The sequence below is a fragment of the Sceloporus occidentalis genome, unplaced genomic scaffold (genome assembly GCF_023333645.1).
Source record: "Sceloporus occidentalis isolate IW3139 unplaced genomic scaffold, rSceOcc1.0.p SCAF_286, whole genome shotgun sequence".
Lineage (NCBI taxonomy): Eukaryota > Metazoa > Chordata > Lepidosauria > Squamata > Phrynosomatidae > Sceloporus > Sceloporus occidentalis.
In genome coordinates, this window is record NW_028317266.1 from 615,340 (window position 1) to 642,122 (window position 26,783).

A 26,783-nucleotide genomic window follows, 5' to 3' on the forward strand; every position below is an offset into this window, starting at 1 on the left:
AGAAGAAAATTACAGCTAAACACGAGCAGCGCAGAAATGTTAAAACGGTCATTGTCACGAAGGGTACAAAAAGTAAAATCAGCCTTTGTCACAAAGGGGTTAAAAAGGACGTGAGTGCACTTCTCCCCTTCCTCCAAGGGCTGTACCCGGGCATTAAAAATAATTTGTTTACCTTTTAAAATCTAAAACCTTTTTAATCTCCTTCTTTAAATTAACCCCTTAACGACCTTTGCCGGTTCAGGACCGTCACGGAAAAACGGTCACTTAATGACCTTTGACGGTCCTGAACGGTCAAAAAATTAAATAAGCTTAGAAAGTGATCAACGATCACTTTCTTCGCTTAAACGGCGTTGCTGTAATGCATCGTATTGTCTGGCCCCTCCCCGGGGCGTCAACATCCGCCATACATTGTATGGTGGCGGACGCCAGTTTTAAAAGTGTTTAGGAGGCGATCAACGATCACCTCCTAAAGTTAAATGGTGTCGCTGGAATGCCTCGATCAGGAGGCATCCAGCAACACCAAACACTTACCTCAAGACGGGCTGTGACCGCTCCGGAGAGCGGTCACAGCCGCCACTGTCGGTGATCTTCACTATGAGCAAGATGGCGGCCGTCCTGTAAAAAAAAAATCAAGTTTTAAAAGTTTGCAAGATCAACCATGCAAGTCAATGGAGCCCAGCTTTCTAATCACAATGTGATTAGTAAAATACTCAAAAAATAATAAAAAAAATGGAATTTAAAAAAAGGTGCTAACATTTAAAAATAATTATGCAGTGATGTCACTAGAGGAACCACCCAGTACCAGCAAAATGTGTAAAAAAATATAAAAAAAAAAGTATTAAATAAAATAAAAAAATAAAGTTTATTATTTTGAGCAAGTGCTAAAATTTCTCAAAAATCTCAACAAAGAGTTAAAATAAAAGCACTTCAAATACCCAAGGGGTGTCTAATATAAAAAAAAATGGCTGATGGGGTAAATTGGAGTGGCCGAGCTCAAAGATAGGGCATAGGTACAGACTGACCAAAATGGAGAAAAAAAGCGCACTTCCCAAATGTGCATTTTAAATCTCAAACAACACGACAAACCCATGCATGTGGGGTATCACTGCACCCAGGAGATGTTCCTGAACACACATTGGGGTGTTGTTTGACAGTGACATATACCAGCATCTGTATATCTATAACTAAAGTACAATTTGTTTGACAAAGTGTAGTTGTATAATGGGTGCATGGAAAGGGTTAAAATAACAGCATTTGAAATACCCTGGGGTGTCTAGTTTTTAAAAATATATGGTTTGACGGGGTTAAATTGAGTTAACCGGCTTCAAAGATATTCCAAAGAGGAGATGGAGGCAGAATGGCCAGATGCTAAAAGTCTGTGTTGCCTCAAAAGTAGCCTTTTACCAGCCAAAAAAACTAACAAACCCATACATGTGGGGTATCGCTGTACTCAGGAGATGTTCCTGAACACATATTGGGGGGTTGTTTGACAGTGACATATACCAGGACCTGTATATCTATAACTAAAGTACAATTTGTGTGGAAAAAAATTTAAAAAATTACTATTAAAAAGTTTGACAAAGTGTGGTTGTATAATTGGTGCATGGAAAGGGTTAAAATAACAGCATTTGAAATACCCTGGGGTGTTTTCAAAAATATATGGTTTGACAGGGTTAAATTGAGTTAACCGGCTTTAAAGATGTTCCAAAGAGGAGATGGAGGCAGACTGACCAGATTTGTTAAAAAAGGTTTGGAAATCATAAAACGCTGCTTGTGCTTATTGCCCTATAACTTACAAAAAACAGCAAAAAAACATAAAAATATTGTGTATTTCTAAACTCAGGACAAGTAGTAGAATCTATTTAGCTAGTTTTTTTTACTTGCTTTTTTAGGTGAGTAAAAGATTTTTCAAATAAAAGTCATAAAATGTTTTTTTCAATTTTTCACCATGTTTTTTTTTATTTTTCTTATAGTAAATAAGATGACATGATCAAAATAATGGCATCTTGTCCTGAAAAAAACAATATATAACTTATGTGGGTACACTAAATGGGTGAGGAGAAAATTACAGCTGAACACAAGCACCACAAAAGTATTAAAACAGCCTCGGTCCCACAGGGTACAAAAAGAAAAAATGAGCCCGGTCCTTAAGGGGTTAAAAATCAGTATTGTTTACACCAGCCTCTTTCAACTTAAAAGGGTTTGCAAACGCACATTAAGATCTTTTAAAACTTGTTTGCTCTCTTTTTTTTCTTCCTCTTGCCAGCAACAATAAAAATAGTTCTTAATCTTGGACTTGATGGTTTTCCACCAGTCCAAAAGATTCTGACTTGGATGTTTCTGGCACCGCCATCTCCCATATGAGACCTTGATTTGTTCATCCTCTAGTAACAATAAATTGAGTTTCCACAGACCGTTCCTAGTTTTACATTCATTGGGAATGAAAAAGCTAGTTTTTCAAAGCTTATGGTCTGAGACTACATTATCTTCTAAAAACATGTCCTGGAGATTAAAACCAGCAGAGGACAACATAAAATCAATGTGGGTGATGACCTGGCCATTAGACCATGTATATATATGTCAGAGGGTTTTAAATGCCTCCATGCATCTTTCAATTTAAAATCAGTGATAAAAATGTTTAGGGCTGAAACAACGAATCGATAAAATCGATAATAATCGATAACGGAAATCGTTGTCGACGATTTCCGTTATCGATTAATCGAGTCATCGATTCGTTGTTGGAGCACTCGGCTCCTTTTACTTACCTCCGCGAGCGTTCCCCGCTTCTGCTACACACTTTGCAGTCTCCGCCTTCTTTTAGCTACGTGACGGATGTGACGCGCTTCAATCAAGAGTTCAATAAAGTTTTAAACTTGAAGGTTGGAAGTGGAACAAGTCCGTAGCGGAGGTAAGTATTCTTTATGTGTGTGTGCGAATGTCTATGTGCGAATTGCTCTGTGCGAATGTGTGGGTGCACGGCAGAGTGGAAGTGGGGGTGCACGGCAGAGTGGAGGTGGGGGTCCACGGCAGAGTGGGGGTCCACAGCAGAGTGGGGGGGTCCACGGCGGGGTGGGGGTCCACGGCGGGATGGGGGTGGGGTTTCAGGGGATGCAGGGCAGGGTGTGAGTGTGGGTGCAGGGCGGGGTGGGGGGGCAGGCCAGGGTAGGAGACTGGGTGCAGGGCAGAGTGGGGGTGGGGATGCAGGGCAGGGTGTGAGTGTGGGTGCAGGGCTGGGGGGGGGCAGGGCAGGAGACTGGGTGCAGGGCAGAGTGGGGGTGGGGATGCAGGGTGTGAGTGTGGGTGCAGGGCAGAGTGGGGGTGGGGGGGATGCAGGGCAGGGTGTGAGTGTGGGTGCAGGGCAGAGTGGGTGCAGGGCAGAGTGTGGGTGCAGGGCAGAGTGTGGGGGCAGGGTGTGAGTGTAGGGGCAGGGCTGGGTGTAGGGCAGAGTTGGAGACTGGGTGCTGGGGCAAAGTGCTGGGGCAAAGTGCTGGGTGCAAAGTGCCAGGGCTGGGTGCAAAGTGCTGGGTGCAAAGTGCCGGGTGCAAAGTGCCAGGGCTGGGTGCAAAGTGCTGGGTGCAAAGTGCTGGGTGCAGGGTGCAAAGTGCTAGGTGCAAAGTGTTGGGTGCAGGGTGCAAAGTGCTGGGTGCAAAGTGCTGGGTGCAAAGTGCAGGGTGCAAAGTGAGTGGTTTAGGTATTAAACTACTAGTTTGATAAATATTGTGTTTGGGTTCTCGTAACAAAATAAGAATGTTAATGTAAATTTTAAGTTGTTTTTTTAACATCCAGTTCATTAAATTTTAAATAAACGAAAAGTTTGCATATTGGTTTTTTTTTATCCGATTAATCGATTAATCGAAAAAATAATCGGCCAACTAATCGATTATTAAAATAATCGTTAGTTGCAGCCCTAAAAATGTTAGGCTGGCAAGAAGTTCTATCTACCAGATCCCTTTGCAGAAAAACAGCCCCAAAGCATGATGTTTCCACCCCCATGCTTCACCGTAGGTATGGTGTTCTTTGGATGCATTCTTTCTCCTCCAAACACGACGAGTTGAGTTTCTACCAAAAAGTTCTACCTTGGTTTCATCTGACCATATGACATCTGCCCAATCCTCTTCTGGATTATCCAAATGCTCTCTAGCAAACTTCAGACGGGCCCGGACATGTACTGGGTTCAGCAGGGGGACACGTCTGGCACTGCATGATTTGAGTCCCTGGTGGCGTAGTGTGTTACTGATGGTAGCCTTTGTTACTTTGATCCCAGCTCTCTGCAGGTCATTCACTAGGCCCCCTGTGTGGTTCTGGGATTTTTGCTCACCGTTCTTGTGATCATTTTGACACCATGGGATGAGATCTTGCGTGGAGCCCCAGATCGAGGGAGATTATCAGTGGTCCTGTATGTCTTCCATTTTCAAATAATTGCTCCCACAGTTGATTTCTTCACACCAAGCTGCTTGCCTATTGCAGATTCAGTCTTCCCAGCCTGGTGCAGGTCTACAATTTTGTTTCTGGTGTCCTTCGACAGCTCTTTGGTCTTGGCCATAGTGGGGTTTGGAGTGTGACTGTTTGAGGTTGTGGACAGGTGTCTTTTATACTGATAACAAGTTCAAACAGAGGACACTCTTAAAGAAGATGTTACAGGTCTGTGAGAGCCAGATATCTTGCTTGTTTGTAGGTGACCAAATACTTATTATACCAAGGAATTTACCAATGAATTCATTAGAATCCTACAATGTGATTTCCTGTATTCTTTCCCCCCATTCTGTCTCTCATAGTTGAAGTGTACCTATGGTAAAAATTACAGGCCTCTCTGATCTTTATAAGTAGGAGAACTTGCACAATTGGTGGCTGACTAAATACTTTTTTGCCCCACTGTATGCTCTAAAATTTCCATTCTTTCGTTCTTAATTGGTGAACCATATACATTCATAAGACAAACATTAAAACCTTTAAAAACAGCATCAATTAAAATTGCTCTCCCGGGAGCAATTTCAATAATAAAATTTAAAACCACATTTTTGTTCTTAAAAAGAATTCCAACCCCAGCAGCTTTATTATCATTTGACTCGGACCAGTAAGACCCGGACGCGGACCAGAGGTCCAGTCCTTCTTTAAATGTCCATAAAACAGTCCATAATCTATTGCACACTCCTGTAAGAAAACGATGTCCACATTTAAATTCTGTAAATATGCAAATAAAGCAGCCCCTCTGACAGGGCTCCTCATACTCCTCGACTAAATGAGGCAACAATGAGATCCAGTGTGAGAGGTCTAGTATGTTTTATCAGCTTCCCTCTCACCTTCAGAGTCTGAAGCTTCTGATATGCTGCTGTAATCTAACGATCAGACAGAGAAAGCCCCATATCAGCAACACCTGCACAGCTCTTTATGCTTCGAGCCACCATCCGGACAGATGACTCCGGAAGATCTCCTAGCTCTTACTCCAGGGCCCATCTCCAGGGCTCCCGGAAAACTCTACTTTGGATTTCTCCTCAGTGTTGTCTCCCAGGACCTCCACTTCAGCCTCCAGAAAGGGTACCAAACAGGATTCACTGTCAGACCTCCACCTCTTAGGCATGGGACCAGCTGGATACTCCACATCAGCTTCCATCAAAGCAATCGTATAATGTTAATGGAGATTAGTGATTGGACAGTCTCCTCTACAACAGCTGTATATTACACTTGTCCTGGACTTGATTGTGAGATCTCACTGCTGGACTTTCCACCTCTGCTGTCAGGACTGCTCTCAAGGTCTTCCACAGGAATGCGACTCTCATGGCTCGTAGAAGGACGTACACAGGGATTTAAAAACACATTGGGATCTGCAGGACCGACCACTGGAGAGGGATCCATTGGACCCGAAACAACCGGTTTCACAGCAAGATCATCCAGTGGCGGCATCACCATCATAGGCTGCTTCAGGTCCTGTGTGTCCTTATATACATGGTCTGGCGTGCCACATCCTTTGCACAACTTGGACTTTTTACGGCTCCTGAGATGGAAGGGTGGCCACTAGTGGCTGCAGGTAGGCAAGGCAATGTATAACAGACAGGATACAGGCAGGCAGGGTGAAAATCTCACAATCGGGGCCGGCCCGACAATGGAGCCGAGTGGGGCAAGCCCTTTTTTTTTTTTAAAGCCGAGTTTGTTTGTTTTTTGTGAAAACCTCACAATCGGGGCCAGCCCGACAATGGAGCCGAGTGGGGCAACCGCTCCAGGCAGCACTTTTGAAGGGGCGGCACTTTGCCCCAAGCCCTTTTTTTTTTAAAGCCGAGAAGAGAGAGAGAGGGGCGCCGAGTGGTTTTATCTTACCAAGTTGTCAGTAACCGCTCGGCGCCCCTCTCTCTCTCCTTTACAAGCCCTCTATCTCGGTGCCGGCTTGTAACGTTGAGCGCCGGAAGATGACGTCACGAGAGCAGGGAGACTCACCGCAGGACTGCTGAAAGGTAAGTACAGGGGGGAAGAGGAAGGGTAGATAATGGGGGGGTGGCAGGGAGAGGAAGGGTAGATAATGGGGGAGGCGGCATTTTGTCTTGGGCCGGCCCTGCTCACAATGTGTTGTGACAAAAGGTGTGGTAAAGTGATAGATGGCAGGTATATTAGACCAGCCTTGGTCAATAGTAGCCTGCTTTAACCCCTTAACAACAATTGCCGGTCCTGGCACGACACGGAAAAGCATGTGCTTTACGACAATTGACGTGCCAGAACCGGCACGTCTTTAAACGGGTGCAGAAAGCGATCTACTTTCGCTTTCTGCACCCAAAAAGCGTTGCTGAATGCCTCGACCTCGAGGCATTCAGCAACGCCGCGATCGGCACGAAGGGGCCATCTCTGGCCCCTCCATGGGGCGTCAACATCCGCCATACTTTGTATGGCGGCGGACGCCCGTTTTAAAAGCGTTTAGGAGGCGATCAACGATCGCCTCCTAAACTTAAATGGTGTCGCTGGAATGCCTCGATCAGGAGGCATCCAGCGACACCAAACACTTACCTTTCGGTGGGCTGTGACCGCTCCGGAGAGCGGTCACAGCCGCAGCTGCCGGTGATCTTCGCCATCAAGGAAGATGGCCGCCGCCCTGCAAGAGAAACAAGCAAGTTTTAAAAGCTCGCTAGACGGTCTCCAGACCATCTAGAGAACTCTGGCTCCACTTGCAGGTTGAATACAGGTACTGCATTCACCATGCAAGTCAATGGAGCCCAGCTTTCTAATCACATTGTGATTAGTAAAAAAAAAATAAAAAAAATAAAATAAAATTAATAATTAGAAAAAAATAGTAAAAAAACAGTAAAATGTAAAAATCATTTCCCACTGATGTCACTATCAGGGGAACCTCCAAGTTGAAAAAAAAATGTTTAAAATTTTTTTTTAAAAAAGGCAACAAAATATAAAATATATATATAAAAAATATATTTTTGTGAGCAAGTCCTAAAATTAGCATATTAGCTTAAAACAATTCTCGCATGGAAAGAGTTAAAATACTGGCATATTAAATGCCCGTGGGGTGTCTACTTTTAAAAAAGGTATGATTTGATGGGGTAAACTGAATTGGCCAGGTTCAACAAGGTCCCAATTAACACCGGGGGAAGGATGGCCACACATCTAATTTCCAATTAGAAAAATGCACACGTACCAAATGTGGCCTTTTAGTTCCCCCCAAAAATGACAAATTCATGCATGTGGGGTATCACTGTACTCAGGAGATGTTGCTGAACACATATTGGGGTGTCGTGTGACAGCGGCATATACCAGGAGCTGTAAATTCATACATAAAGTAGGTGTGTGTGGGAAAAATACACACACAAAAATACTACTGCAAACTTTGAAACAATGCTGGTGGTAAAATGTGTGCATGCAAAGAGTTAAAATACCAGCATTTAAAATACCCTGGGGTGTCTAGTTTTAAAAAATATATGGTTTTGTTGGGCACACTGAAATGGCCCGGCTCAAAGATGTACCAAATAGGGCATGGGCAGTGGATCCCCAAATGCCAAAGTTCAACATTGAAAAATGCGCATGCCCCAAATGTGGCCCTTTTGCCCCCAAACAGCCAGGCAAAATCATTCATGTGGGGTATCACTGCGCTCAGGAGATGTTGCTGAACACATATTGGGGTGTTTTGTGATAGTGACATAACCGAGAACATTTTAATTCATACCTGAAGTAAAATGTGTGTGGCAAAACAAATGCAAAAAAATGACTACCGCAAAGTTTGACAAAGACTGGTGGTAGATATGGTGCATGGAAAGAGTTAAAATACTAGCATTTGAAATACCCTGGGGTGTCTAGTTTTCAAAAATATATGGGTTTATTGGGCACACTGAAATGGCCCGGCTCAAAGATGTACCAAATAGGGCATGGGCAGTGGATCCCCAAATGCCAAAGTTCAACATTGAAAAATGCGCATGCCCCAAATGTGGCCCTTTTGCCCCCAAACAGCCAGGCAAAATCATTCATGTGGGGTATCACTGCGCTCAGGAGATGTTGCTGAACACATATTGGGGTGTTTTGTGATAGTGACATAAACGAGAACATTTTAATTCATACCTGAAGTAAAATGTGTGTGGCAAAACAAATGCAAAAAAATGACTACCACAAAGTTTGACAAAGACTGGTGGTAGATATGGTGCATGGAAAGAGTTAAAATACTAGCATTTGAAATACCCTGGGGTGTCTAGTTTTCAAAAATATATGACTTGATGGGGTAAATTGCATTGGCCGGGTTCAAAGATACCCGAAATGGCACATGGGGGGAAGAATTACCAGATTTGGAAAAAATGAAATAGCAAAACGCTACCTGTACTTATTGCCCCATAATGGGTAGAAAAAAGCAAAAAAACATAAAAACATTGGGTATTTCTAAACTCAGGACAAATAGTAGAATCTATTTAGCAGGTTTTTTCATTACCTTTTATAGATGAGTAAAAGATTTTTCAACTAAAAGTTAGAAACAGTCATTTTTTTCTAAGTTTTTCACCATATTTTATACTTTTTTTAGTAGTAAATAATAAGATACAATCAAAACAATGTCATCTAAAGAAAGCCCTTCTTGTCCTGAAAAAAACAATATCTAATGTGTGTGGGTTCAGTAAACGGGAAAGAAGAAAATTACAGCTAAACACGAGCAGCGCAGAAATGTTAAAAAGGCCATTGTCACGAAGGGTACAAAAAGTAAAATCAGCCTTTGTCACGAAGGGGTTAACCCCTTCAATCCCCTATAGACGTACCGGGACGTCCAAAAAACGCCCACAAAGAAACCCCTATGGACGTCCCGGTACGTCCAGCCCTTCGTGCAGCGTCAGGGACACATCCCTGCCGCTGCAAGGGAGACCAGGCTGTCGTTTGACAACCTGGACTCCCCACTGACAGCAGAAGCCGGCTTTGCCGGCTTTCTGCTGTCCGATCGCCCGTAACAGCTTCCGGCATGAAAGCCGGTAAGCTGTTACCGGTAAACTGCCCGATCGCGCGAGCGCAGTTGCAATCGCGCGATCGGGCATTCCCTTCCGGGTTACGTCACTGCTGACGTAACCCGGAAGGTCATCGGAGGACAGGATATCCCCTGCGGGGATATCCTGCCCTCCGATGAGGCACAGAGACGCTGCGATCTCTATGCAGGTCTGTGAGGACCTGCATAGAGATCACAGTGTGATCGGTGCAGGGGGATCGCGGGGAGGGGAGTGAGAAACCATCTCTCTCACTCCCCCTCCCGTCCTGTAGGGGAAAAGCAGAAAAAAAAAACCCCGTTATTCATTTAAAAATAATATTAAATAAATCATTAAAATATTAATATAAATAATACATAAAAAATGTATAATGTGGGCTGTGATGTCATTGTGACATCACTGACATGTTCAGGAGGTCCCTAGGAGGACCTCTAACCACTACTGTGTAAAAATAATATATAAAAAATAAAAAAAAATTTTAAAAAATTAAAATAAAATAAAAATTAAAAATAAATATATAAAAAAAGATAATAAAAAAATTATTAAAAAACCTTACTTCCCATTGCCCTAGCATAACATCTAGCCAGTATAACCCTCGTTCACAACCCCCAAACCCGTTAAGCCATAGGCATAAAAATTATACAAAATTGTACACCTAATAGAACGCTCCCTGGTGCTGGGAAAGTCTGGAAAATCTATATAAATTAGGTATTTCTGAAATCAGGACACCTGAATTGATAAACTTGGAGGGGATTTTCCATCACTTTACCTAATTTTGTGAGGATTCAGAGGGAAAATGTAAAAAAAATTAGTTTATTTTTCTAATCTTCGCTAGTTTTTACTAAATTTCTCATTCTAAATTTTCAGCTAATCACCCAACTATGGTATCAAACGAAAGCTCTATCTCTCCTTGAAAAAACAATATATAGTTTACATGGGTACACTATTCACAGGAACAGAGAATCATCGCTAAACCGACATACCCCAAAAATGGCAAAATTGCTCTGGGCTTTGAGGTACCAAAAACCCCTGGGATTGAAGGGGTTAAAATATGTCCCAGGGAAATATGTTGTTTGTTTACAAACTGCACTACTGGCAGTTTGCAAAACATGGTAAGGGTCCCTGGGGCAGAGCATCTGGAAGAGCAGGGTGGGCCAGTGCTCCAACAGCACTAATTGCTGTTTTGATCCAGTCCAGAGCTTGCATTCTGGACAGGAGCTCCACAGGTGTGGACTAAGTAACAGCTCACCTGTGGCTGATTAATTAGCAGGCAGAAGGTTAAAGGGTTTGAGCCTGATTCAGAGGAGGAAGCCACTGTTATGCCAGTTAGGAGAGCTGATAAACTGAGGGGTGGTTTCTCTCTGCAAAGCCATATTGATGGTAACTTGTGACCTGTTTTGTCCTAAGCAAGTGCTAAAGCAAAGACTGTTATTCTACTTATAATTGCTGCTGTTTATTCCTTTAAAATAAACATTGAAGCTGAGCTGGATGTGTCCTGGACTTCATTTACCCTGTGGTAACAGCCAAGATCCTTGACAAAAATCCCAAAGAAAAGGGAGGCCTGTCACATATGGTGGAGAATGCGGGCATCCACGTAAGTCTGTGGGTAGAAGTCAGTTACAGCTCAGCATGGAGGATATTATCAAGGCTTTGATCCAATACACCACTGTGCAACAGGAGAGCTACAGAAAACAGTGCAGTTCTGCAGCAATTGGTACTGACCCAGGCAGAGAATGCTAAACTCCTGGCCAAAGCACAAATAGAAAGCACTGAATCCCTAGTGCAACAGATTGCAGTGGCACAAGTTGAGGCATTTAAAGTAACCCGGGAAGAGCAGCAAAATGCTACCCGTGTGCTACAGCAGGAGATCCAAGCTATTTCTGAAAAGCTGGACTTGGACCCTGAGGTGTGATCCCCAGGACCAAAGATGATTCTGGCAAGCCACTACCTCCAAAAGATGACTGCATCAGATGATGTTGAAGCCTACCTTCTGGCATTTGAACGCACAGCAGAGAGAGAGAAATGGCCGGCTACCGAGTGGGCAAGCGTACTGGCACCGTTCCTGAGCGGAGAGCTGCAGAAGGCGTACTATGACCTAGAGCCTGCAGAAGCAAGCGACTACAGAAAATTGAAAGCTGAGATCCTGGCACGTCTAGGGTTAACCTCTGCGGTACGTGCCCAAAGATTCCACTCATGGGCATTTTCCCAGGACAAAGCTGCAAGATCCCAAATGTTTGACGTCATACATCTGGCCCGGAAATGGTTACAACCTGAAGTTAATTCAGCTAGCCACATTATGGAAATCCTAGTGATGGATCAATTTTTGCGTGGTTTACCAGCGGCCCTTCGTCGATGGGTCAGCCAGAGTGATCCACACACAGCAGACCAGCTAATTGCCTTGGTGGAAAGATATGTGGCTGCAGGAGAACTGTTAAGCCCTGCTTCACCAGATAAACCCCGCAATTCTAAGGTCAAGGATTCTGCAAGACTTGGTAAGACTGTTCTGGGTTTAAGGGGGGGTGAAGAACTGCAGCTATATTCTCAGGACACCAGGGACAATACTCCAGGACTCAGAGGGTTAACCAGACATAATAGGCCTGGGAGAGGAACTAATTGGGGGTCTGTAATATAGTATTGAGGTTGGCTCACAGCCACATACTAGGAGGACATCTTGGAGTTGATAAAACCAGAGAGAGAGTCCCTAAACGTTTTTACTGGCCTGGAGTGCTTGCTGCTATAACAAACTATTGCTCTTCATGCCCTAAATGCCAGCACAGGGCCCCGTTCAAGGCTTTCCGTAGTCCGCTAGTTCCCCTACCTATCATAGATGTACCCTTTGAAAGGATCGCTATGGACTTAGTAGGGCCACTGATAAAATCCGCTAGAGGGCATCAGTATATACTAGTCGTTCTGGACTATGCAACATGATACCCTGAAGCCATATCCTTACGTAATTCCTCTGCAAAGTCAATAGCAAAGGAGCTAATGCTGATGTTTAGCAGAGTGGGTATCCCCAAGGAAATCCTGACGGACCAGGGGACCCCTTTTATGTCCAGGGTCACCAAAGAGCTATGCAGACTCCTGCAGGTTAAACACCTTAAGACCTCTGTATATCACCCACAGACTGATGGTTTAGTAGAAAGATTTAATAAAACCCTTAAGAGTATGTTACGTAAAGTAATTGACACTGACGGGAAAAACTGGGATTGTTTATTGCCATATCTAATGTTCTCCATTAGGGAGGTTTCGTAGGCCTCCACAGGCTTCTCTCCTTTTGAATTGTTGTATGGGAGGCATCCCCGTGGAATGCTGGATATAGCTAAAGAGACCTGGGAGCAGGAGAGCACACCCCACCGGAGTGTAATTGAGCACATAGCTCAAATGCAGGATAGAATGGCTACTATTTTGCCTATTGTCAGGGAACACATGCAGAAAGCTCAGCAGGCTCAGAAAAACAGTTATAATCGTAATGCTCGAATCAGAGTGTTTCAGCCTGGAGACAGGGTGTTGGTGCTGGTCCCTACAGTAGAGAATAAGTTCCTGGCAACTTGGCATGGACCATACGAGATAATCGAGAAAGTGAGTGACGTCAATTATAAAGTTAGGCAGCCAGGTAGAAGAAAGCCTGAGCAGTTGTATCATGTAAATCTGCTGAAACCTTGGAAAGACAGAGAGGTCTTGGTGGCTTTAAAGCCTTCAGAACCTCCTGAGGTAAATATAGCCGAGACACTAGCTATACATCAGAAGCAAGAGGTCAGGGATTTTATCAGAAGAAATAAGGATGTTTTCTCTGTAGTCCCAGGAAAGACTAATGTTATCAAACATGACATAGTCAAGGAACCAGGAAAAGGGTTAATCTGAAACCCTATAGAATACCTGAGGCCCGGCGGGAGGCTATAAACGTAGAGGTCGAAAAAATGCTAAAAGTTGGAGTCATTGAGGAATCTCAGAGTGACTGGAGCAGTCCTATTGTATTGGTGCCAAAACCTGATGGCACATGGAGATTCTGTAATGACTATCGGAAGTTGAATGGCATCTCAAAATTTGACGCGTACCCAATGCCAAGAGTTGATGAGTTAATAGAAAGACTGGGTAAAGCACGCTATTTGACAACTCTAGACCTGACAAAAGGTTACTGGCAAGTCCCTCTCACAGACCGGGCCAAGGAAATAACAGCCTTTTCAACACCTAGTGGCCTGTTTCAGTATACTGTATTGCCATTTGGGTTACATGGTGCACCTGCCACATTCCAACGAATGATGGACAGAATTCTTAAACCCCATACTCGCTATGCCGCTGCTTATTTGGATGATGTTGTCATCCACAGTACAGACTGGGAATCCCATCTTCCAAAAGTTCAAGCAGTGCTTGATTCTATCCGCTCGGCAGGTTTAACTGCCAATCCTTCCAAATGTACTATTGGCTTAGAAGAGGCTAAGTACTTAGGATATTCAATTGGGAGAGGATTGGTTAAACCACAAACTGCAAAAGTGGAAGCCATACAAAAATGGCCGCAGCCACTTACGAAAAAACAAGGGCATTTTTGGGTTTGACTGGTTACTATAGGAGGTTTATTCCAGATTTTGCTACCATTGCTGCTCCTCTAACTGACCTCACTAAGGCAAGGTACCCAGTTATGGTTAAATGGAGCCCTGAAGCAGACAAAGCTTTTAAAAGACTGAAGGAGGCTATCTGTGCCCAACCAGTCTTAGTAACTCCGGACTTCTCCAGAAGCTTCATAGTTCAGACGGATGCTTCTGATGTGGGCTTAGGAGCTGTCCTTTCCCAGGAATATCAGGGTGAAAAACTAAACCCACAAGAGAAAAACTACTCTATTGTAGAAAAGGAGTGTCTCGCTATTAAAAAGGCATTAGAGTCTCTTAAATACTACCTGCTAGGTCGGAAATTCCGATTAATAACAGATCACGCACCTTTGACTTGGATGTGTCAAAACAAAGAGAAAAACTCCAGAATTACCAGGTGGTTTTTGAGTATGCAATCCTTTAATTTCACAGTGGAATACAGGGCAGGCCTCAAACAGGGAAATGCTGATGGCCTTTCCAGAGTACATGCTCTGATATCCATGGTCGCTCAACCCCTTAGGTCTGAGCTGGGGGGAAGATATGTGACAAAAGGTGTGGTAAAGTGATAGGCTGCTTCAGGTCCTGTGTGTCCTTATATACATGGTCTGGCGTGCCACATCCTTTGCACAACTTGGACTTTTTACGGCTCCTGAGATGGAAGGGTGGCCACTAGTGGCTGCAGGTAGGCAAGGCAATGTATAACAGACAGGATACAGGCAGGCAGGGTGAAAACCTCACAATCGGGGCCGGCCCGACAATGGAGCCGAGTGGGGCAGGCCCCTTTTATTTATTTTTTTTTAAGGCCGAGAAGAGAGAGAGAGAGGGGCGCCGAGTGGTTTTATCTTACCAAGTTGTCAGTAACCACTCGGCGCCCCTCTCTCTCTCCTTTGCGAGCCCTCTAGCTCGGTGCCGGCTTGTAACGTTGAGCGCCGGAAGATGACGTCACGAGAGCAGGGAGACTCACCGCAGGACTGCTGAAAGGTAAGTACAGGGGAGAAGAGGAAGGGTAGATAATGGGGGGGTGGCAGGGAGAGGAAGGGTAGATAATTTGGGGGGGGGGGGACGGCATTTTAAACTTCGCCCCAGGCGGCATTTTGTCTTGGGCCGGCCCTGCTCACAATGTGTTGTGACAAAAGGTGTGGTAAAGTGATAGATGGCAGGTATATTAGACCAGCCTTGGTCAATAGTAGCCTGCTTTAACCCCTTAAGGACCGGGCTCATTTTTTCTTTTTGTACCCTGTGGGACCGAGGCTGTTTTAATACTTTTGTGGTGCTTGTGTTCAGCTGTAATTTTCTCCTCACCCATTTAGTGTACCCACATAAGTTATATATTGTTTTTTTCAGGACAAGATGGGCTTTCGTATCATCTTATTTACTATAAAAAAAAAAAAAAAAAACATGGTGAAAAATTGAAAAAAAAACATATTTTATGACTTTTATTTGAAAAATCTTTTACTCGCCTAAAAAAGCAAGTAAAAAAACTAGCTAAATAGATTCTACTACTTGTCCTGAGTTTAGAAATGCCCAATGTTTTTTTATGTTTTTTTGCTGTTTTTTGTAAGTTATAGGGCAATAAGTACAAGCAGCGTTTTATGATTTCTAAACCTTTTTTAAAAAATCTGGTCAGTCTGCCTCCATCTCCTCTTTGGAACATCTTTGAAGCCGGTTAACTCAATTTAACCCATTCAAACCATATATTTTTAAAAACTAGACACCCCAGGGTATTTAAAATGCTGTTATTTTAACCCTTTCCATGCACCAATTATACAACTACACTTTGTCAAACTTTGTAATAGTAATTTTTATTATTTTTTTTTCACACAAATTGTACTTTAGTTATAGATATGCAGGTTCTGGTATATGTCACTGTCAAACACCCCAATGTGTCTTCAGAGGAGGAAGCCACTGTTATGCCAGTTAGGAGAGCTGATAAACTGAGGGGTGGTTTCTCTCTGCAAAGCCATATTGATGGTAACTTGTGACCTGTTTTGTCCTAAGCAAGTGCTAAAGCAAAGACTGTTATTCTACTTTTAATTGCTGCTGTTTATTCCTTTAAAATAAACATTGAAGCTGAGCTGGATGTGTCCTGGACTTCATTTACCCTAGAAGACTGTGGTTACAGCCAAGATCCTTGACAAAAATCCCAAGGAAAAGGGAGGCCTGTCACAGTGTATGTATGTGATGTGTGTGTGTGTGTAATCCCATCTGTTTTATACTGTGTCACTGAGTGGCAGAAATAAAATGTGGTTACCCTAAATGTGGCTAATTAACACTCACTACTTGGATAGTTTTCTTTACACATATAATTTGGTGTTCATATTTTCATTACAAATATCATTTGTTCATTTACCTTATTTAACTTGTAGACATGTTAATATATCATTACAGACACAAGAGCGTTATGAAAAAGTATTGGATGAGATGCAGAAATTCACTCCGCAGTACATGGAAAGTATGGACCTGGTATTTGAGCAGTGTCAACAGCTGGAAGAGAAACGTCTGCTTTTTCTCAAGGAAGTTCTTCTAGACATCAAACATCATCTCAATCTTGCGGAAAACAACAGGTAGTTAAGGTTCTTTTGAATTTTAGGTTTATGAAATGATCCTTTGAGGTTCAGCATTTTAGCTGGCAGTGTTGTCTTCGGTAAGGAGTTGAACCCAATTCCTAGAAGTGTTAGGGAATGGCTGTCTTCAGCTGTGATGCCAAGGGTTGATCCTGTTCTGGGCTTGGAATGTTAAAAAAAATATAGGTGATAGTGCCTCTGTTCTTCACTAGCGATTTGTTTATTCTCTGAGTCTTTGGTATTGAATTCTGCTTGGTTCCTGGCTACCGCTGATTGCAGCCTACCCTGAACTGTGCTTCTTGACCCTGACTACTCTTTTGCCTGACCCGTGTTGATCCTTTATCAGCTCCTGACTTCGGCTTGACTCCTGACCACTGTTGTGTTCTTACACTGGTATAGGGCAGAAGAGTATCACCGGTGCCTCTGTTGTCCCCGTGTACTACATCCCGCTCCATTAGTAGTTGTGTCTCCTGTCGACCGCTGGGGGCAGCTTTCTACAGTTTCTGCTGCGAAGATCCATTTCAAGATCTGCTGCAGTATGCAAGTTCCTGTTGTCTGCTAATTCATTTTTGCTACAAGTCCCAGGTATTCTCTGCTGTCAGCTGCTGTCTACACTCCCACTGTTGGAGCTCCTGCTTCTGTTGGCTCCAGAATTCCCACAGTTTGCATGCGTCCACTCTTCTGCCACCAGACTACCTCGCATTTGCCAGTTCCAGCTCCTGTCCAGTTGCGAATCGCCAGTGGTCTGCAAATTCAGCTTACTTGCCAGTTCGAGAATAACAGTGGTCTGCTAGCTCATATCCTGGAGTCCCTGTATCAGCCCGTTTACCTGCCCCCTGCTCAGTCCACTTATAGGTTACCACTCCTGTCACCTAGCCAGCGAGCAGTGCATGGTACAGTCTTTCTGCATAGGTAGGCCTGACATGAGCGATGTTGCCATATGCCAGTCCTCAACACGTAAGCCGCGCACAACGTGATGGAGCACTGAAACAGGAACAGATCCCACCACAGGAATTAAGAAAGAGATAAGGAGCTAGGGAGAAGAGAGAAGGGGGAGATGTGTACGAGGAGGGATAAGGAAAAAAGAGAGATAACGAGAAAGAAAGTGATATGGAGAAATGGGAGACATAATGAAGAGGAAAGATGAGTCAAGGAGGAGAAATAGAAAAAGAGATGAGGTGAAAGGAGAAAGAATGAGGAAGGTGTTAGAGAGGAGGAGAAAAAAAAGGGAAAGAGAAAAGATGAGATTTCAACAATACTATCTGATTTACTTTTCCTTGCCATCCCTGACGGCTGTAATATTGAAAGAGAATTGTCGTCCCAGCTCAGGTAGGGCTGGAAAAAACCCCCCCAATAAATTACCCCTCCCCTAGACCCCATGTTTTTTCCTGCTCAACCATGTGAGCCAAAGGAAACCTCCCCCCAAGTGTTTTTTTTTTTTGTTTTTTTTTGGTTTTTTTTGTGGTCTTCGATAGAGGACACGGTCTCTCCCCTATGTGCATCTAGGAAGCATGTGGGCCGCTTTAAACTGGCCTCCAGCTGGGGTTCTGCAAAGCGGTGGCCATACCTGCAGTCCCTGGAGGGAGGGAGGGAGGGAGGGAGAGAGAGATTCCAGGTCTTCTAAAAAGAAAAAACTAGTTTGTATTTGATCTGCTCTGAAAAAAAGAGGGCTGGTATTCAACCAAACTAAGGAAAATTTACAGGCACCTACAAAACCAATCTCTCTATAGGTGTATTCAACATAGGATTTAGCAATCTGAAGATCACATTCTAGGGGAGGAGAGTCAATATGGGTACGGCTCGCCAGCTAGGACTTCCTAACCGAAAATCTGACACGCAAAACTTGTGGGGATATAGGATGAATTAAATAATGATGGTAAACAGATCATCACGATCATAGTTCAAAACATCTAGTACATGATGTAGTCCCGATCAGGACAAGTGGGATATAATCTATCAATGTAATGATTCTTACAGGGGTATATCCAGCATACAGTGATGTACTGTGTGGACTGCAATTAATCCTTTGTTGATTCAGTTATGTTGATAATGTTCGTGATCCAAGTGATTTTGTTAGCAAGCATAAAATACTATATCAAATCCAATTAAACATGATAAAATATATACCCCTAATAAAGCTGATTTATTTTTAATGAATCATGCAATGAACTTAATTAACTCTTGATCAATCATACATTAACCCCTCAATCAGTGATCGCCTCCTAAGCTTCAATAGTTTCACTAAAAATCCTCGATAGCAAGGTATTCAGCGACACCGAAACACCCACCCCGAGGCACACCGAAGAGCGCCACTGTGAGAGATTTTGCCACCTGCAAGAAAAAAAGTTTTTCTCCAGACCTGAGAACTCTGGCTCTCCTTGTATGTTGAATACAGATACTGCATTCAACCATGCAAGTCAATGGGACCCATCTTTCTTATCAAAATGTAAATTAAAAAATGTGTCTTGTTTTCAAAGGCACATTGAATTGGACAGGTTCAAAGATGTAACAAAAAGGGCATGGGCACAGGATAACGAAATGTCAAAGTTCAACATTGAAAAATGCGCATTCCCCAAATGTGGCCCTTTTGCCCCACATTTGTCATTCACTGTACTCAGAAGATGCTGGACACATATTGGGGTGTTGTGTGACAGACATATACCCGGACCTGTAAACTCATACCTGAATTGAAATGGGGGGGGGGGTGCAAAAAAATGAATACCACAAAGTTTGACAAAGACTGGTGTTAGAATAAGTGCATGGAAACAGTTAAAATACTAGCATTTTAAATACCCTGCGGTGTCTAGTCTTAAAAAATATATGGTTTGATGTGGTAAATTGCATTGGCTGGCTTCAAAGATACCCAAAATAGCACATAGGGGACGGATTAGCTGATTTGGAAAGAATGGTTTTGAAATAGCAAAATACTACTTGTAATCATTGCCCTATAACAAGCAGAAAAAAACAACAACAAAAAAGACATTGGGTATTTCTAAACTCTAAACTAAATTTCTAAACTATTTCTAGACAAATAGTAGAATCTATTTAACAGGTTTTTTTTCATTCATTTTTATAGATGAATAAAAGATTTTTCAAGTAAAAGTCATTTTTTCACCATATTTTATACTTTTTTTATAGTAAATGATACGATACAATCAAAATAATGAAACGAAAGCCCTTCTTGTCCTGATAAAAAACAATTTCTAACTTGTGTGGTTAAGTAAATGGGAAATGAGAAATTTACAGCAAGACACGAGCACAGCAAAAATGTTAAAACCATTAAGGCGGTTAAGGCCATTGCCACGAAGTGTAAGAAAAATAAAATCCCCGGTGGGCCGGCAGGTCCGTGGGCAGGGTGCCCGGCAGACCAACATTCCACACAGCCGCCGAGCTGCTGCGAGCAAGATTGAAAGCCGCCTCTTCCGGCGCCTAATGAAATTAAAAGGGCTGGCGTGCACTCTAGCCCCTTTAATTTCATGAACGCCATCCTCCACCTACTGCCCCCACCAGACACCAGGGAGTCAGAAGCAGTTGTAAGTCGGGGTTAATGGGGGGCATAAGGCTTTTCTGGAGGCAGAGTGCTCCATGATATGCCTTTTAACCCCCTTTATGCCACTCATCCTCAAGAAATGCCTTTTAACCCCCTATATGCCACTCTGCCAATAGAAATACCTTATAACCCCCCCCTATATGCTACTCTGTCCCATGATATGCCTTTTAAACCCCTATATGCCAGAGTGGCATATAGGGGTATAAGGCATTTCTGGAGGCAGAGTGGCCTATAGGGGGTATAAGGCATTTCTGGAAGCAGAGTGGCATAATAAAAAAAAAAAAAAAAATCTCTGCTGCTGTGGACTACTCTTCCAATGATGCTCAGCCAGCATGGTGGACACATGGCTGAGAATCATAGGAATTTTAGCTAGCATCTGCAGCTTTACTGTTGCTGCACTTCCCATGACGTTCATCCAGCATCATGGTAGTAGTATGTCTGGCTGAGCCTTATTGGAATTCAATAAAATTATTTTTAATATGCATGACTGTGCTGACAAAAAATGAAGCAAGTTTTAAATTGCGACGCAAGCGCAACATTTTAAAGTGCAATTGCTTGTATTGGTTCAGTGAGATTAAAAAAAAAAAAAAGTGTCCCTCTTTCACATTTTGAAATGTTGGGAGGTATGCTATTAGGGGAACATCCATTTCCAACAATTGTTTTAAAATTAGCACCATATCTTCACAAAAATCCTTGCATGAAAAGAGTTTAAATACTGGCAGTCCAAATGCCCATAGGGTGTGTAGTTTTAAATAAATGTATCATTTGATGGGGTACATTGAATTTTCCTTGTTCAAAGATGTCCCAAAATAGGATATGGGCACAGACGGACCAGATGTTGAAATAAAAAAAAAAAAATGAACTCGACAAACCCATGCATCGGTGATATCGTACTCAGACGCTGCTGAACACAGTGGTGTTTTTGACAGGGACATATTCCAGGAGCTGTATATTCATACCTGAACTTCAATGTGTGTAAAAAGACACAAAAAATGCCACCACAAATTTTGACAAAGGCTGGTGGTAAAATTAGTGCATGGAAAGCGTTAAATATACCATAGGGTGTCTAGTTTTTAATGTCAGACTCATCGTTTCTCAACTAGGGCTGGATCAACTAATAGATAAAATCGATAATAATCAATGAAAATCGTTGCCAACGAATTTCATTGTCGATTAGTTGAATGCTCTGAAAAATAACCCTCGTTTTATAATCCGGTCCATTCGATGTCACAGCAGTTACTATTTACCAGTCCCTCCCTGCAGTCACACTGATGATTGGCCCCACCCCTTTCCGTAGAGCGTCCACACTGCTCAGCCGTAAGTATAAAACTTAATATTTGGGCTGTTAGGGGATGTGGGGGTTATGGTTGATGGGGTGTTTAGGGTTAATTTAATGGTGAAGACAGAGTTAATTTAATACGGTTAACTTGAGGTGCAGTTAGAGGTAAAGGGGTGCAAACAAAAGGGGATCTAAATCCTGGCGGGGCAGTGAAGATTCATTTCTGCCTCCAGAAATGCCTTATACCCCCCTATATGCAACTCTGTCCTATGATATGACTTTTAACCCCCTATATATAGGGGTATAAGGCATTTCTGTAGGCAGAGTGGCATATAGGGGGTTAAAAGGCATATCATGGGGCAGAGTGGCAAGCCTGGGGGCAGATGTGCATAACTAGGGGGGCAGGTTGGCAAATAAAAAACACATTTCTCAATCATAGCTTTTATTAAATATGAAAAAAGTTCACATGAATTAATAAAGAAATAAAAGTTTCTTACAAGAATATCGTGAAGAATAATGTGATCACTGTTTTGTTCCACTGAATAAAATGGAACTTTTTCATCTAAAAATTAAAAATGTTTGCAGTAGCATATGTTTTGATTCAATTGGGCTCTAGCTCGGTCGCGGTGCCGGCATTTAATATGACAGGAAGCAGCAGTGGATATAGGTGCCAGGTGAATATAGGTGGAGTCCGGAATGCAGGCAATCGTAACCCACAAAACACCAAGGTAGATGGAGTCAGGTGTACAACAAAAGCCAGGGTCGACAAGGAGAGCCGGGGTCAGGAACACGGAGGGCAGCAAAAACAAAAGTATAGTCGGGGTGTGGTACATGGAGAGTCAGGAAGACGTAATTGAAAAGCCGGGGTCTGTTACAGGGTGAGTCAGCAAGGAAAATAATACAGCAAGGGCAAAAGGGTCTACACGGCACAAAAACTGAGCACTGAGTGACAGTGACATTCCTGGCACTACACGTAAAAGATGTACCATATAGGGCATGGGCACAGGATCACCAAATGTAAAGGTTCCAAGTTGAAAAATGTGTGTGCCCCAAATTGTGCCCTTTTGCCCCCAATTAACCAGGCAAAGCCATGTATGGGTGGTATTACTGTACTCAGGAACTGTTACAAAACACATATTGGGGAGTTGTGACAGTGACATATACCAGGACATATAAATTCATGCCTGAAGTAAAATGTGTGTGCAAAAAAATGACTACCACAAAGTTTGACAAACCCCTACAGCACTTCATGAAACACATTAACCTGTTTGATATCTGGCCCGCGCTCCACCCCAGGGATAGGGACTACTCCATCAACTCCAATCCTCATGACAGCTACTCCTGCATAGACCTTCTCTTTACCTTCTTCTTCTTCTTCTTTGATTACCTACGAAAGAAAGTATTACACATTATCACCTTCATTCATTCTCTGCATTTTATACTTACCTATCCGGGACAATAGAGGGAATTGTATTTCTCTTTTAAACGATAATCGATAATAGCCTTCTTCGTGCCCCATCCCATCAAATGAATATCGGCAATCACATATCTCTAGCCACATTCACTTATTCAATACGGACCTGAGATCCTCGTTATATTTTTAAACGAGAGACCCGTTATCCGTTACTAATCATTTCTATTTCTTCACTTACCTCGGAGACCTGCCGCACGCATCACGGACCACTAATACGTAGGAGGACGGACTCCACACACATCGAGGTCAGACGCACGGACGTCAAGACGCACGGGCGTCTAAGAACAAAGATGGCGTCTCGCATGATTTAAAAGGACCGCGTACCGGCACAGCTACTACTCCTGATGAAGCCACAAACCTGGCAAAACGCGTTGAGGACATTCTTTTAGAGCTTTTTTTTTATCACATTTTATCAGATCTTTTATTGTTTTTATAGTATTTTTTGGGCTTGTAGCCCTGAATAAATAGAATTTATCTTACATTATCATCTCTTGGGATCTGTTCAATTTTACCTATTGGATACACTTCCACACCGGCTGAAAGCTAGGTAATACCCTGGACATCCGGAGGCAAACAGAGGAGAAAGATCTGAACTGTATGGGCAATACATTCCTACACTAAGTGTAAGTGCACATCTACTCTGGCGTGTTCCAGAGTTCCTTGATACTACACCATTGTGTTCCTATGTGTGTTTCTGCTTCCTTCATATATAACCCATACTGCCACCCTAAGGATTTGATGTACATGAGGCTTGAATATATACACACACATTGTGAGTGCATACAATAGCTACATAATTTGATCGTTCACAAATACGACTACACTATTATTGTTTTTCTTGTTTTATTTTTATTTTTTTACCGGTACACTCGAGCGCCCCCTAGTGGTCTTTCTAGCAATTTTCAAACACCTGGAGAGTGTTTTTTACGGGTTGCAGCTGGGTATCCGGTCAACGTAAGAAGGGAAGTATTTATATTAATTCCTGTTTTTCCTTGAATATCCCTTTTCCCACTGGTTTTCATCACTTTCTTTTGGCACCTTCTCTTTACCTCACAGAACTTGCTTCCGGCTTTACTCTCTTCCACTATTCACGAAATCACTTGGTCTGACCACGGGATAGTCGAGGGTGTATTTTCGGGTCTCTCCCCTCACCCCCCAGGCTACACATCGAAACTGAACGACTCCTTACATGCAGACCCTGTCATCAGTGAGTCTGTGGCGGAAGCCCTGGAGGCGTACTTTACTGTCAACTCCTCCCCTAACTTGGCAGTTGGGACACTCTGGCAGGTGCACAAGGCGGTTATCCACGGTACCCTCATTAGGTTAGCTTCAACTAAGAGGAAAGAGAGGCTTCATTCACATTCCAATCTCACTCCTATTTCGTTACCCGGACTTCCCCGCGGGCCTGGCTCCAGCTTCTTTCCGCTGGTGGAGAGAGCAGGGTATTACGAAGGTCCTTTTTATCCGTGCTCAAATTTCCCCGCACAATGGCATCACTATCCCAGTTTGAACGCCTTAGTTGGACTGACAAAAAACACCCGGGCGCAATCTCATTGCTCTACACCCACCTCATCACTTTCGCGTTTCCCGGTACCCCCCCGGGTGATCATACAGCGCCATGCTGGAAAATCACATGATCCCACGTACCATGCCTGAATTCACTTAGCTCTTCAGAACCCATTTTTTTAACAAATATTTGTAAATGCAGACTGCATCTCTAGGTGCTTGATTTTATACACCTGTGACAATGGATCTGATTGAAACACCTGAATTCAATATTTAAGATGTGTGCCCTAATACTTTTGTCCATATAGTGTAAATTCCTTGGTTAGTTAATGTAAATATAATTCTTGAAATTTTTATTAATGTATTATGTTATGATGTTGCAACAACCCTGAGTATGTGCATGTAATGACAGGAATAGGAACACCTGTACAAAATGTTGAATCGTTTCCAACTCGTATGTCAGCTAAAATTACTTCTGGCTGGCTTGACAATCTTCAGGAGAGACACAGTTCCTAATTGTAAAGACCAAACTGTGTAATTGGCCTTGTGGGCCTTTAACTTATCCAATTGCAATACCAGCAACAGAGATAACATCCCTGCTGAAGTTTCAGCACAAGTACAGAAAGGTAGTTTTCAGTCCTTAAAGCGTCAACAATTCTTTCTTGTCCACTATAAGAATCACACATTATATCACTTGTGGATTAATACCATTTTTATGAAGAAATACAGTGCCCTCCACTAATATTAGTACCTTTCATAAATATGATCAAATAAGGCTGTAAATAAAATTGTCATGTTTAACTCTTTGATCTTTTCTTAAAAAAATACTTTTCTTTCATAGATCTCAACACAATGCAGGTTTATAAAAAAAAAATTTTTAAATATAAATTATTGGCACCCTTTTAGTCAATACATTGTGGTATCTTCTGCTGATGGCTGATAAGGTGAGAGAATACATGGCAAGGGATCTGAAACTATTCCTCCATACAGAATCTCTTCAGATAATTAAAATTTAGAGGTCGACGCTGGTGGACTCTCCTCTTTAAACCAGTAAACCATTTTGTGTTGATTTTGATGTATGTTTTGAATTATTGTGTTGCTAGAAGCTAAAACCACGGACAATTTTAAGCTTTCCGGCAGAGGCCATGATGCCGTGTATCTTATAAAAATTTCCAGGTCCTCTGGCAGAAAAACAGCCCCTAAACATTAAAGAGCCACCACCATATTTAATCATCACCACCTTTGCCAGAAAGCTTTATTTTGGTTTTGTCTAACCGTAGAACCTGATCCCATTTGAAGTTCTAGTAGTGTCTGGCAAAGATAGTTGAGTTTATTTTTGGATGAGGCTTTTATGGAACCCTTCCAAACAACTTGTGGTGATGTAGGTAACATCAGATTGTAGGGTTGAAGGCTTTCTGACCCAAAGACTTATCTAACTTCGTCAATTCTCCAGTTGTGATCCATGGAGATTTTTCAGCCACTCGTACCATCCTCTTCACAGTGCATTGAGACAATAGAGACGCATATCCTCTTCCAGGCATCTGTTAAACCCAGGTTAGAGCCAGTTGTCCTGTATATTTGAGAAGGACTTTTCCTATACCCAACTAAAATGATTTGTTGTGAATGCTGCTTTGGCTCTGTGGGCATGTTATCATTAAATTTGGTAATATCTCAACAGTTATGCGGTAGTTTACAAGGAGTTGGAGCAAACCATCCAAAGTTCTGATGTGCAAGAAGACCTCCGCTGGTTCAGAGCTGCCCATGGTCCTGGAATGCATATGAACTGGCCACAATTTGAGGTGAGGTGAAATAAAATGGAAATTAATAAAACAGAAACAGCAGTGGAAGACATTATAGTAAGCTCTTTACTAATTTTTAGAATTGACACTTTACCTCTCTGGTTACCTAGGAATGGAATCCAGATCTTACCCACACTGTCACTCGCAAAGAGAAAACTCGTAAGGTAGAGGGAACTACATCTTCCAATGTGACTTCAACCTCTGACACCAGCTCCCAAGCTGGAGACCGAGGGAGGTGAGAGACCAGTAGGACAAAGAAGGAATTGTTTTGGCAAGGCACAGAATGAAATGGAGGGGGTAAAATGGAAAAAAAAACAAAAAAAAAACTGGAAGTAAGAAGGATGAATAATGGCAAAGTTAACAATATGAGGAAGCATGCAAGATAAGTATTAGACTCGTGAATTTGATTCGTTAGAATTGCAAATTTCAAGAATTATGGTAACTTTGAATCCCTGAAAACGAGGCAAAACCCTCAACGAATTTGACAAAGCAAAAAGCTCAGAATTTTCATCTGTGGGCCCACATTCCTCACAGTCTCTCTCATTCACAGTTAGTCTCTCCAAATATTTCCTTACCTTCTTCTTCCGT

The 26,783-nt window shown here is 42.7% G+C and overlaps 1 protein-coding gene across 1 annotated transcript in view; it reads left to right on the forward strand.

The window, feature by feature from the left end:
- Positions 1-26,783, forward strand: part of LOC149275461 (protein kinase C and casein kinase substrate in neurons protein 1-like) — a 74,290-nt gene that overhangs the window by 35,739 nt on the left and 11,768 nt on the right. The window contains exons 4-6 of the mRNA XM_089504711.1: positions 16,412-16,587; positions 26,075-26,195; positions 26,306-26,430. Of these exons, the coding sequence (XP_089360837.1) occupies positions 16,412-16,587; positions 26,075-26,195; positions 26,306-26,430 (422 nt within the window). The remainder of the gene's footprint in view (positions 1-16,411; positions 16,588-26,074; positions 26,196-26,305; positions 26,431-26,783) is intronic.